Source organism: Sus scrofa, chromosome 9 (assembly GCF_000003025.6).
Source record: "Sus scrofa isolate TJ Tabasco breed Duroc chromosome 9, Sscrofa11.1, whole genome shotgun sequence".
Taxonomy (NCBI): domain Eukaryota; kingdom Metazoa; phylum Chordata; class Mammalia; order Artiodactyla; family Suidae; genus Sus; species Sus scrofa.
In genome coordinates, this window is record NC_010451.4 from 72,380,353 (window position 1) to 72,394,780 (window position 14,428).

Below are 14,428 nucleotides of genomic sequence, written 5' to 3' on the forward strand. Positions count from 1 at the left end.
ATGGGAACTCCATTCCTTAAGTTGTTTTTTTTTTTTTTTTTTTTTTTTTTTTTTTTTTTTGTCTTTTTGCCATTTCTTGGGCTGCTCTCGTGGCATATGGAGGTTCCCAGGCTAGGGGTCTAATCGGAGCCGCAGCTGCCAGCCTACACCAGAGCCTCAGCAACGCGGGATCCAAGCCATGTCTGCAACCTACAGCACAGCTCACGGCAATGCCAGATTGTTAACCCACTGAGCAAGGGCAGGGATCGAACCCGCAACCTCATGGTTCCTAGACAGATTTGTTAAACACTGCGCCACGACAGGAACTCCATTCCTTAAGTATTTTTTAAAAAAATTTTAATGTAGTTGATTTACAATGTTCTGTCAATTTCTGCTATACAGCAAAGTGGCCAAGTTATACATATATATGCTTTCTTTTTCTCACATTATCCTCTATCATGAATGACTAGATAGAGTTCCCTGTGCTATATAGCAGGATCTCATTGCTTATCCACTCCAAATGTAATAGTTTGCATCTACTAATCCCAAATTTCCAAATCCATCCCACTCCCTCTCCCTCCCCTTCGGCACACACAAGTCTGTTCTGTTCTCCATGTCCATGAGTTTGTTTCTTTTCTGTAGATAGGTTCGTTTTGTGCCGTGTATTAGATTCCAGATATAAGTGGTATCATATGGTATTTGTCTTTCTCTTCCTTAGTTCACTTAGTATGAGAGTCTCAAGTTCCACCCCTGTTGCTGCAAATGGCATTATCTTGTTCTTTTTGATGGCTGAGGAGTATTTCATTGTGTATGTGTACCACATCTTCTTATTCCACCCATTCATCAATGGATATTTAGGTCGTTTGCATGTCTTGGCTGTTGTGAATGGTGCTATAAGCAACATAGGGGTGCATGTGTCTTTTTCAAGGAAAGTTTTGTCTGGTATATGCCCAAGAGTAGGATTGCTGGGTCATATGGTAGTTCTATATTTAGTTTTCTGAGGTACTTCCATATTGTTTTCCATAGTGGTTGTACCAATTTACATTCCCATCAGCAGAGTAGGAGGCCTTCCTTTTCTCCACACCCTCTCCAGTATTTATTTGTGGACTTATTAATAATGGCCATTCTGACTGGTGTGAGGTGGTACCTCATAGTAGTTTTGATTTGCATTTCTCTAATAATTAGTGGTGTTGAGCATTTTTTCATGTGCCTGTTGGCCATCCGTATTTCTTCTTTGGAGAAATGTCTGTTTCTTCTTTGGAGAAATGTCTATTCAGTTTTTCTGCCCATTTTTCAATTGGGTTGTTGGGTTTTTTTGCTGTTGAGTTGTGCAAGTTGTTTGCATAATTTAGAGATTAAGCCCTTGTCAGTTGCATCATTTGAAACTATTTTCTCCCATTCTGTAGGTTTTTTTGTCTTTTTTTTTTTTTTTTAATGGTTTCCCCTGCTGTGCAAAAGCTTTTACATTTGAATAGGTCCCATTGGTTTATCTTTGTCTGCATACTTTCTTTTTCCTTCTTTCTCTTTGTTTTGTCTTTTTAGGGCTGCACCCATAGCATATGGAGGTTCCCAGACTAGGGATCGAATCAGAGCTGCAGTCGCCAGCCTATGCCACAGCCATAGCAACGCAGGATCCGAGCTATGTCTGTGAACTACACCACAGCTCATGACAATGCCAGATCTTTAACCCACTGAGTGAGGCCAGGGATCAAACCTGTGTCATGAGTGTTACCAGGCAGATTTGCTTCTAGTGACCCACAATAGGAACACGTTTTTTTTTTTTTCTGTTGGCCTTGGGAGACTGACCTAAGAAAACATTTGTACAGTTGATCAGGGAATGTTTTGCCTGTATTCTCTTCTAGGAGTTTTATGGTGTCTTATGTTTAACTCTCCAAGCCATTTTGAGTTTATTTTTGTGCATGGTGTGAGGATGTGTTCTAGTTTCATTGATTTACATGCAGCTGTCCAGTTTCCCAGCACCACTTTTTCCCAATTTATATTCTTGCCTCCTTTGTTGAAAATTAACTGGCCACAGATATCTGGGTTTATTTTTGGGTTCACTATTCTGTCCCATTGGTCTATATGTCTGTTTTAGTACCAGTACTACCCTGTCTTTATTACTGTAGCTTTGTAATATTGTCTGAAGTGTGGGAGAGTTATGGCTCCTGGTTGGGTCTTTTTTCCTCAGGATTGCTTTGGCAATTCTAGGTCTTTTATGGTTCCATATAAATTTTTGGGTAGTTTGTTCTGTGAAAAATGTCATGGGTAATTTGTTAGGAATTGTATTGAATCTGTAGATGGCTTTGGGTAGTATGGTCATTTTAACAATACTAATTTTCCCAATCCAGGAGCATGGAATATCTCTCCATTTCTTTGAGTCCTCTTTAATTTCCTTGATTAATGTTTCATAGTTCTCAGAATATAAGTCTTTCACCTCCTTGGTCAGGTTTATTCCTAGGTATTTAATTTTTTGGGTTATGAATAAGCTATAGTATTTTTATATTCCTTTTCTAATATTTCATTGTTACTGTACAGAAATGCAACCAATTTCTGAATGTTAATCTTGTATCCTGCTCCTTTGCTGAATTGATTGATCAGTTTGAGTCATTTTTGTGTGGAGTCCTTAAGGTTTTCTATATATAGTATCATGTCATGTGCAAAGAGTGACAATTTTACCTCTTCTCTTCCAATTTGGATACATTTTACTTCTTTTGTCTGATTTCTGTGGCTAGGACTTCCAATACTATATTGAATAAAAGTGGTGAGAGTGAGCATCCTTGTCTTGTTCCAGATTTTAAATGGAAGGCTTTCAGATTTTCCTCATTGAGTATTATATTGGCTGTGGGTTTGTCATAAATGGCCTTTATAATGTTAAGGTATGTTCCCTCTAAACCTACTTTGGTAAGTTTTTATCATGAATGGATGTTGGATTTTGTCGAATGCTTTTTCTGCATATATTGAGAAGATCATTTTGACTTTTGTTAATGTGGTGTATGATGTTGATTGGTTTAAATGTGTTGAACCATCCTTGTGAACTTGGAATGAATTCCACTTGGTTGTAGTGTATGATTTTTTTATATGTTCTTGGGTTCGGTTGGCTAAAATTTTGCTGAGAATTTTCGTATCTATATGCATCAAAGATTTTGGCCTATAATTTTTTGTTGTATCTTTGTCTGGTTTTGGTAGTAGGGTGATGGTGACTTCCTAGAATGTCCCTGGGAGTGTTCCTTCTTCAATCTTTTGGAAAAGTTTAAGGAGGATGGGTATAAGTTCTTCTTTGTATGTTTGGTAAAATTTGCTTGTGAAGCCATCTGGTCCTGGACTTTGGTTTGTAGGGAGTGTTTTTATTACATAATCCAATTTCATTTCTAGTGATCAGTCTGTTCACTTGATCTATTTCTTTTTGATTCAGCTTTGGTGGTTGTCTGTCTCTAGAAAGCTGTCCATTTATTCTAGGTTGTCAAATTTGTTGGCATATATTGTTCATACTTAAGAAATTTTTTTTGATGTGTACCAATTTCTGCTATACAACAAAGTGACTCGGTCATACATATATATATGTATATATAGAGAGAGACATAAATATACACACATTTTAAATATAATGGTGATTTTATTTTTATTATTTTTGCCCACACCTTGTGGAAGTTCCCAGGCCAAGGATCAAACCTATACAACCACAGTGACCCAAGCCACTGCAGTGACAATGCCAGGTCCATAACCTGCTTTGCCACAGAAGAACTCCTTGGCCAAAGTTCTTGAAATGGGTTCAAATAGAGAATGTTTGTGTTCTGTGTGAATGCTCAGCTAATATTCCTCAATGCTTTTAACAATGAGGTGTTCTCTCACTGTTAAAATAGAGGCGTTGACCTCTCCATGAACGTCAATCAAACTTTGTCTCCAGCTGCCTAGTACTTGTTTACTGTGTTCATGAACAGTGTGGCTGTGGGGGCAAGGACGGGGGTCTACATGTGCTCTACAGTGTGGGTTTCCCCTCACCACGGCTGGCCTGACCATCCACTGTCCTGTCAACCTACTTGTCCGCAGCAATGACCACAGAGGTTCACACCAGCGGACACCAGTCCAGGACTGGTGAAAGGCTGATGACATTTGTCCCCCTCCTGCAGGAGATGAGGCAGCAATTTGTCCTCCCTGGAGATGACACATTCTGGAACTGGATTTGCTTTGTCCTCCACCATCTCTTGCGAACTCACTACATGATTTCATGCTGTTAGGCTTTCACACTGTTATGCTATCCTTTATGACACTTGCTTCTGATCACGAAACTTGATTTGCAGTGAAATCCCTGGACTTAACATAAACACCCCTCACCCTGAAAAAGCTGGCCTTTTGGGGACATAACTGAGGCTAGAATCCTGTTCTGCAAGATGTAGTACATGTAGTCTACACTGCGAACCAGTGGCCGTGGTTTTAATACAAGGATCTTGGAACAAAATACAAGGGAGGATGGCTCCTCAGTTAAAACCTAGTGACTGAAACATCTTTGCATGTATTCTTTGTGATTCTGGGCTTTGCCATTTAGGCGTAAGCAAAGGAGGGATGCTTCTACGAGGGGAACACAGGGATGATGGTTCCCAGTGGTTTGAAAGGGGAGGATTATACTGGCTAAGTGAAGAGAGAGTTGATGCCACATGAGGCGGGTGGGAGAAGTATGGCTAGAACCTTGTAATACTGAATGTTAACCGTAAATTAAATGGAGGCCATCTGTAACCTTAGGCAACCAAGGGTGCAGATGGAAATGAAGGTTTATACCATCCCACTTAGTAGAGTTCTCTGATCCACTAAGGTGACACGGCTGAGGTAGGGACATGGAATTAGTAATGGAAGAAAGAAACAGAACTTACTCAGCCTTGGCCTCATGATTAACTGTAGAAAGGCCAACAGTCGCAGTCTATACATTTTTCTTTGCTGCCTCATGTATTTATTTGCATGTTTTATTTAACTTTCTCCTCTCCCCTTGCCACAGTTTGTATTGATGGTGGCTGACTTTACAGTTTAGTTTGTAGAGTAGAGTGTATCCAGACAGAGTCACCTTGGAGCTGGGGAGGCATGGACATCATTCAGGACCCTGGCCTTGCAGCTGGATGTAGCATCTTAGAGGGATGTGATCTCATTTCTGGTTGAAAGAACAATTAAGTTTATTTAAAAATTCCACAGTTATAGATAAAAGAACAGATCACTGGATCTGCAAATAACTGGGTATTTATTTCTAAAACAGACAAGAAGTTAGTTGCTAAGCATAAAACTTGTCAAATGCAAGAAAGATGTTGAATATGCAACTGTCAGCAAGTTCTAGGAAATGTACTTAATACCATTGTTTCTTTCTTCAAAGGAGAATAAAGTTATTCCATTTGGAAAATATTTCAGTAAGGACTTAAGAATATAGGAAATAACAATACAGAATCTGTTATAAATAATCCCAATTTATTCTCAAGTATTAATATCAAATAATCCTGATCATTATAATCAATCTGATTTTATAGATTAACGAATATCAAATAATCCTGATCGTTATGATCAATCTGATTTTATAGATTAACGAATTAAATTAAAAAGAAATTTATAGAGATCACTTTCACCATTAAAACACAGGGACAAAGTACCACCACAAAAAAAAAAAAAAAAAAAAAAAATCAGAAGTATATTTTATGCTAGAGTTACTTTCTGTCCAGGTCGGAACACTGTTCCACTTTGATTTTTTCTCTTCTTTGGATTTTGAAAATTTTCATACCTTAAAAAAAAGTGAGACAATATTTAATACATGTAAATGCTAAAATTACAAAACAAAGAACAATGGATTGTTTGCAAACAATTTTACAAAAGGGAAACGAGAAAAAATATTTGTAACAGAAATTAAAGTTCTTACAAATTGCTAAAAATTTTCAATACTTCAAAAGAAAAAGGAACAAAGGGGATGAAGAGAGAAGTTAAAAAATAAAATGGCAATGATTAATATAAAAAAATGACCTATTTTAAGAATTGGAAAATTTTAAATATTCTCTAATCAAATTGGCCAAGTTTAGGGAGTTCCCGTCGTGGCTCAGTGGTTAACGAATCTAACTAGCATCCATGAGGTTGCAGGTTTGATCCCTGGCCTCCTCGCTCAGTGGGTTAAGGATCTGGCATGGCCATAAGCTATGGTGTAGGATGCAGATGTGGCTGGGATCCCACGTTGCTGTGGCCGTGGCATAGGCCAGCAGCTATAGCTCTGATTCGACCCCTGCCTGGGAACCTCCACATGCCATGGGTGCAACACTAAAAAGAAAACAAAAATGTCCAAGTTTAGAGAAATGCTGCAATGTTTAATGTTAGGCTATGGTGAGGCTGGCACTATCATAATTATATTGCTGCTGCAATATACATTGTACAGTATTTCTGGAAGGCAATTTGGCAATAGATGTCAAAAGCAATGAAAAATGTGAGTACACTGTGATGCAACTATTTTACCTCTATCCCAGTGAAATAATTAAGAGTAGATGCAGGAGTTTTCATCATGGATTAGCAGTAATGAACCCAACTAGTGTCCATGAGGATGTGGGTTTGATCTCTGGCCTCTCTCAGTGGGATAAGCGACCTGGTGTTGCCATGAGCTGTGGTGTAGGTCGCAGGTGCGGCTCAGATCATGTGTTGCTGTGGTATAGGGCAGTGGCTGCAGCTCTGATGCGACCCCTTCCCTGGGAACTTACACATGTCGTGGTATGGCTCTAAAAAGACAAAACACCACCACCACCACCAACAAAAAAACCAACCTTAGGGATGCCTTTAACAAAATGCACAGACATTACACTTGAAACAAAAACTATAAGTCCACATCCAATTTTAATCCCCCATCTCAAAATACAGCTCTGTCTGCCTGTTTTAACTTCATTTTCCCTATACGATTTATAGAGAACACTCTGGCTGATCTCTGGGTGAATTTAGCAGAATCACGCAGGATGGGTAGTAAGGGTGGCATGGCTGCCTCTTGCAACTGCTCCTACTTCCCAGGGCTCTGCAGTCAGGCTCTGCCAGCTTGGGGCCTTCCTATGCAACATCCTTTATGGATGTACCCTGGACCTCCATGACAAAGAATTCACGATGCAGGGACAGCAGCCAGTCTAGTAAGTCATAAAGCCCTCTGACCTCCATTTTAAGAACATCCTATCAAATTGAAAGAGATGTTAGAAATAATCTATAACTTCACTCACAGGGAACGTGATTGGCTGCTAAAGGATATTCTGCCCACCTGTGAGTACAGCGTCAGCCACCAGACAAGCCAGGTGGCCCCTGGAGGCCTCCCCCCAAAGAGGGAAATAGATGACCAGAATTTATCCCAGGCTGTCGTAGTAAATAATAATAATCAGGAAATGGATCAGCTATAGGGCCATGTTCAGGGGCTCATGGAAGCAATGTCGAGGGGCTCATAGAAGCAACGGAGAGACTTTTTCCCCTAAGGTGAACTAATCCATGGTTACATTACATATTCAGAAAAAAGGAAAACATTTGAAGGTGTTTGAAAGGTTCATACAAATTTTTAAAAGACATAGTGCATTAAACCCTGAAGCTTCAGAACATAGGATCTCTTGATTTCCATCATAACTGAAAATCTTCATGTAGTTAGAGGAATGGGCCAGGCCCTTGTGAGCAGCCAGTTCTCTGAGGAATTCAAAGTGACTGTCCTTATTTTACAAATCAGTCTCTCTTCAAAACCAGAAATGTGGCTATAGAAACAATTCCAAAGTTCACCTATTCATCTCAAAATGCTTGCAGATATTGTAAAAGACCAGAATGTTAGAAAAGAATTGTTGAGAAATTTTAAATACTAAAATTACCGTATACTTCTGATGATAGAGAACTATCAAAATATAAATATTACCAATATCTCAAAACTCCTAGAAGGAAAAGAACAAAAAAGGACAACCTACTGAATAGAAGAAAATACTTGTAAATGGTATGCCTGATAAGAGGTTAATATCCAAAATAAACAGCTCATATAACTTAATATCAAAAACAACCTGATTATTTAAATCCTCTGTCCATTTTTTAGACATTTTTCCACAGACACACAGATGGCCAACAGGCACATGAAAAGATGTTCAACATCATGTATTACCAGAGAAATACAAAGCAAAGCCACAATAAGAGATCATCTCACCCCTGTCAGAATGGCTATCAGAAGGAACACAAATAACAAGTGTTGGTGAGGATGCAGAGAAAAGGGAGCCCTCCTCCACTGTTGGTGTAAATGAATATTTGTGTAGTCACTATAGAAAACGGTGTGGAGGCCCCTCAAAAAAAAATAAAAAATAAAAACAGAACTACCACATGATCTAGCATTTGCATTCCTGGTGTATATATCAAAGAAAACAAACACTAATGCAAAAAGGTATATGCATCCTAATGGTCAAAACAGCATTATTTATCACTGCCAAGATAAGGAAGCAACCTAAGTGTCCATCAACAAACCACTGGCTTAAGAAGATTCCGTATGTATAAATAAGACTATTACTCAGACATAAACAAGAATGAAATACTGCCGTTTGCAGCAATGTGGATGGACCTAGAAAATAGTACGCTAAGTGAAATAAGTCAAAGACAAATACTGTGATCACTTAAAAACAAAAACAAATGAATGTACAAAACAAAATAACTCACAGATATAGAGAACAAACTAGTGGTTACCAAAGGGGAGAGGGAAGGAGGGAGGAGCAAGACAGGGGTTGGGGATTAAGAGGTACAAACGACTATGTATAAAACAGAGAAGAAGGATATACTGTATAGGACAGGGAAATAATACCCATTACTTTGTAATAAGTTTAAATGGTATATAGTATATAATTGATAAATATGGAATCACTCTTGTATACCTGAAGCTACTGTAAACCAACTAAATTTCAAAACAAACTCCCAAGAAAGAACTTGCATTCCTTCTCTTTCCCTTGAAGATGTAAATCTTATCATGTCTTTGAAATGCAAACATCCCAGGAGATAACTAAAACACCACCTACAAATCACCTGAGACTGGGGGGAAAAAAAAGGGGAGGGGGCTGGGGAGAAGATGGTTTTCAAGATATGGACTGTTTTATAAATGGCTACAATTTTGGAGTGGAAGCTACAGAGTCTATGTCTATGGATATATGTTATGTATTTGTGATATTTTGCTATGCAAGGATGAATATTGCCCAAGTTAATTTGTAAGAATGATCTATTGTAACTGATTTACAGAAAAAAGCGCTTAACAAATTCAATATTTCTTTCTTTTTTTTTTGTCTTTTTGCCTTTTCTAGGGCCACTCCTGAGGCATATGGAGGTCCCCAGGTTAGGGGTCTAATCAGAGCTGTAGCCACAGCCACAGCAACACCAGATCCAAGCCGTGTCTGCAACCCACACCACAGCTCGAGGCAACGCCAGATCCTTAACCCACTGAGCAAGGCCAGGGATCGAACCTGCAGCCTCATGGTTCATGGTCCGATTCGTTAACCACTGAGCCATGACGGTAACTCCACAAAATCAGTATTTCTAAACTCTCAGAAACATAACAGAAACTAATCCAAATGCTTCACAAGTCTGTGATCTGGGATAATCTTTAGTAAATAAAACTTGTTTAAGTATTTTGTAACTGTTACAGAATTTGCCACGATGGCTGTTTTAATGTCTTATGAACTTTTCATAAGTAATTAAATTTAATTGTTTTAAGCTTTTCTTTTTTGTGGGGTGGGGGTGGGGGTGGTGGGGGCTGCACCCATGGTATGTGGAAATTCTGGGCCCAGGAATTGAAACCAAGCCACAGCAGTGACAACATCAAATCCTTATTGCTAGGCTGCCAGAGAACTCCTTAACTTTTTTTTTCTTAACTCATTTTTAAGTGAAATTCTCAATAATAATTAAGTTTTATGATAAAGTAGTTTCCAAAACTTATTTACTAACTTATACCCTTAGAGTTTGGTAAATGATAAAAATTCATTAGATACCTAGGTCATTTCTAAAGATAAAATACTGAAACATTACTGAATATAGGCTTATTTACTTTTGGCTAATTATACAGAAACTAAAAATATTTGGTATTAATTAAGTGTTGAAGTGTTGAAGTGTATTTTACCACTAGAAATGAAAGTTTTTAAGAGTTAAGAATTCTAGTATATGTAAACTAGAACTATGAGAAATAACAAAGGAAACAACTGTATGTAACTCTATTCTGATTGTTTCTGAATGGGAAAGAATAAAGGACAAATTAAATGGACATAGAAAATTGGAGAGACTTTTACTTTGTGTAGTCGAGCTGGTTAAAATGGAATGAATTTAAGAGTATAAAAGTGTTAAGCTGATTTTAGAGCTTATTTAACTAAAACTAAAATTTATTTTTTTCTGCTTAAGGACAAAATTTTACGGGATTATTGGTCTGCTATTGATAAGACCATGAAGGAGTCCTATTGTGGCACAGCAGGTTAAGTACACGGCACTGTCACGCAGCAGCTGGGGTTGCTGCGTTGGTGTGGGTTTGATTCCTGGATCAGCAACTTCCCCATGCTTCCGGCATGGCCAAAAATTTTTGTTTGTTTTTGTTTTTATCTTTTTGCCTTTTCTGGAGCCACTCCCGAGGCATATGGAGATTCCCAGACTAGGGGTTGAATCGGAGCTGTAGCCCCCAGCCTATGCCAGAGCCACAGCAACGCGGGATCAGAGCCGTGTCTGTAACCTACACCACAGCTCAAGGCAACGCCGGATCGTTAACCCACTGAGCAAGGGCAGGGATCGAACCCGCAACTTTATGGTTCCTAGTCGGATTTGTTAACCACTGCTCCATGACGGGAACTCCCCAAAATTTTTTTTAAAAAAGGAAAAGATGGACTTCTTTTCGTGGTGCAGCAGAAACGAATCTGATAGTATCCATGAGGATGTGGGTTCCATCCCTGGCCTCGCTCAGTGGATCAAGGATCTGGCATTGCCGTGCGCTGTGGTGTAGGCTGCAAATACCACTTGGATCCTGCGTTGCAGTGGCGTTCGTAGGCCGGCAGCTGTAGCTCCAATTTGACTTTGACCCCTAGCCTGGGAACTTCACATATGCCATAGGTGTGGCCCTAAAAAGGAAAAAAAAAAAAAAAAAAAAAAGACGGTGAAAGACCCTTCTCTACCTTTTAAGTAATCTTAAAGATTTTGAGTTTTATCAAAATGATTTCCTATGCTTCATGCCTGAATACTTAGGAAAACAGCTTTCTCTAAGGTTTTTTTTTTTTTTTTTTTTTTTTTAAACTACATTCGGACTTGCCTGCAAAGTCTTTGTCACTTTGGTTAAATAAATAATTTAAGTACGGTTTAACAGTGACCCATGATACTATAGGACAAAGTGTTTTAAAACCTGCAGGTTAAAGATCCAGCATTGTCACTGGAGCAGCTGGAGTGGCACAGGTTCAATTATCACTTAAAATGTTGTGTCACGGAAATAACCAAATTTCCTCATCAACTGCATTGTAATGAACTTTTGTCAGATCGTGAACCATAGCCATGTTTAAAGTCTTTTGTCATTTATAGTTACTGTGAAAGAGTTCCTACAAAAGTGCTTCATCTTCAACAAGCCTCATGGAAAGGACTCGAACAACAATAGGTTTCTGATAACTTTCAGGTCATACCATTGAACTAGGTGAATTTCCAGACCCCAACTGGCTTCATAAAACTGCTAACAAAAGAGCAAAAAAGACTAGTTACATGGGACTGAAAGAACTACTGAGGATGACTGTAAGTTTTAGGAATTTGTTTGAAACACTGTTCTTTTTATGTTTTGTTTTTCCAGATTCAGGGAAACCTTTTTTCTTTTCTCTTAAGCTATCAGTAATTTGGTGATAAATCCTTTGTGAATGAAGATGAAACTTTTTTTTTTCCTATCTGATCCCTCCAGAATTCAGAAACTCTTAGTGAGTACTCTTGATTTTTATGGCTACACTGTTATTCCCATAAGTCCAGTAAGAATCCTTTCTCCTTGTAACAGAACACAATTGGAAACACTGGTTATATTACCAAGGCTTTGACTGGATGTCATATTTAGGAACGTGCATAGACTGGGAAAAGAATAGTTTTAAGAAATTAAGGTTGATTTTATGGAGCTAATTAAGCTCCTTGGAAAACCAGCCTTGTACCTTGGTTACAGAGTTCCCAGTAACCTTACCAGGTGAGTAAGGAAGGTCATTTCCTGGCAGGTACAGGAACTTCAGGGGATCTCTAGGAGACAGCAATGAACCCAAATACAGCTGACCCTTCAACAACACAGGGGCTAGGGACACCAACACTCTGCCCCTCTACCCCTCAACACACAGTCAAAAATCTGCCTATAACTTTTGTAGTCAGCCCTCCGTATCCACAGTTCTGCACACACAGATTCAGCCAGCCATAGATTGTGTAGTATGTGATACTGAAAAATCCAGATGTATGGAGACCCACGCAGTTTAAGTCCACGTTGTTCAAGGATCAAGAGTAGATAGCTATTGCAAGTGAAATCTGATGGTGAGTGAGTCCTTGGCTTCCTAGCCTCAAGAGGCTTTTAAAAGGTCAATCTAAAATTCCTTATGAGGAGTTCCTGTTGTGGCACAGTGGTTAACGAATCCGACTAGGAACCATGAGGTTGCGGGTTCAATCCCTGGCCTTGCTCAGTGGGTTAAGGATCCGAGCGTTGCCGTGAGCTGTGGTGTAGGTCACAGACGCGGCTCAGATCCTGCGCTGCTGTGGCTCTGGCATAGGCCGGTGGCTACAGCTCCAATTAGACCCCTAGCCTGGGAACCTCCATATGCCGCAGGAGCGGCCCAAGAAACGGCAAAAAGACAAAAAAAAAAAAAAAAAAAAAAAATCTTTATGAGCATTTCCAGCAAAGCAGATTTAAAAGAGCCTATATGGTCAATAACTATTTTTGCTGAATTTATGTAAATAATCAGGCCACGTTTACTTAAACTAGACTTAATGTGAAAACAATTTAATCTTATTGTGATTGTCTTCGTTAGAAATGGGGGTCATTGTGGAGACAGAAATGATGTTTCAATAATACACCTTTATGGATGTAAGATTCTAGTGCTGTTAATGGGTCTTTTTTTTTTTTTACTGGCTCCCATGCACAAGGAAGTTCTGGGGCCAGGGACTGAATCTGAGCTGCAGCTGCAATGAATTTATCTTTGAGGTTCAGTTTTCTACCTTTAAATTAGACTGGATCCTGAATTTTTCTAGTTTGTAACCTTAACTGTGCCATGTGGCAGGTGGATTATTTTGAGCTGAAGGGCATCAAGACCCAGCAGACAGGAAAAGCTTTTTACCTCTCCCTTAACTGCCTTATGGAATTTAGATACAGAGCCTGCACCACTAGCAGAGAAAAGTTTATCTTGAAAGACTTACCTGCATGACAGGGCAAACACCTGTCCTTCCCATTTTCCTGTGAAGTGCCCTCCTCCAGGCCCCTAGCTCAGTCCTTAGCTCAAGGCAGTAAGAAGCATCAATGCTTAACTGCCTATGGGGATCCTGAATGTACAAAATTACTTCTCCTGTACATGTATCTTATGTCAATTTAATTATTACTGGATGGGAAGGGAAATTTTTTCTATGCTTTCAGTGTGCACACATGTGCAAACTGCAACACAGAGCAAAATTCAACCAAGAGTTCACCAGGAATACTTTTTTTTCCCATTTTTCACTTTTTAAAATTCAGATAGAATTGACATATAACATTGTGTTAGCTTTTGTTGTATAGCTTTTGGTGTACAACATAATGATTTGATCTATGTATATATTGTGAAAGGATTACCACAGATATCATTAGATATCATTCAACATCCCTCACAGTTGTTAGGTTTTTTCCTTGTGGAAAGAACTTTTAAGATCTACTCTCTTAGCAGCTTGCACACATACACTACAGTACTGTTCACTGCAGTCACTGTGCTGTACACTACCAAGGAATATATTTATTGAATTAAGTTGATTCATTGACCTAGTATGGTCCCCCAGTCTTTGGGTCTCAGATTCCAAAGTTGCTACAGAGACAACTGCAAGAAGTGTGTACATTCAAATGTGTATTGAACATGGTTCACAAGTAAATAAGTGTGAGTGTATTTAAATGTTCTTGAGATTGATATAAATTATTTTGAAAATGAAAACAAGTATATTTTTCAATATATAGTTTGAAAACTATATATTGGAATCATTTGGGGCTTTTGATTTTCCTTTTTTCCTTTGAAGCTTTTAAAATTAAACGAGTTCAATAATCAATCCATTTGATCATATTTGAATTATTTACAATGAAAATTCATTTTTAACTTCTACATTCCTAAAGGTTTGGGGTGTTAAATGCATGGCTAATAAGCAAATGTTTTGAATTGGCTTTTTTTTTTTTTTTTTTTTTTGCTTTTCAGGGCCGCACCCATGGCATAGGAGGTTCCCAGGCTAGGGGTTAAATGAGAGTTGCAGCTGTTGGCCTATA

At 38.7% G+C, this 14,428-nt stretch overlaps 1 protein-coding gene across 2 annotated transcripts in view; it reads right to left on the minus strand.

Annotated features, from left to right (window-relative positions):
* Positions 5,403-14,428, minus strand: part of PEX1 (peroxisomal biogenesis factor 1) — a 58,964-nt gene continuing 49,938 nt past the window's right edge. For both annotated transcript variants that reach the window (XM_021102380.1, XM_003357437.4), the window contains one exon: positions 5,403-5,731. In XM_021102380.1, coding sequence (XP_020958039.1) covers positions 5,647-5,731 — 85 coding nt within the window. In that variant the 3' untranslated portion in view covers positions 5,403-5,646. The remainder of the gene's footprint in view (positions 5,732-14,428) is intronic.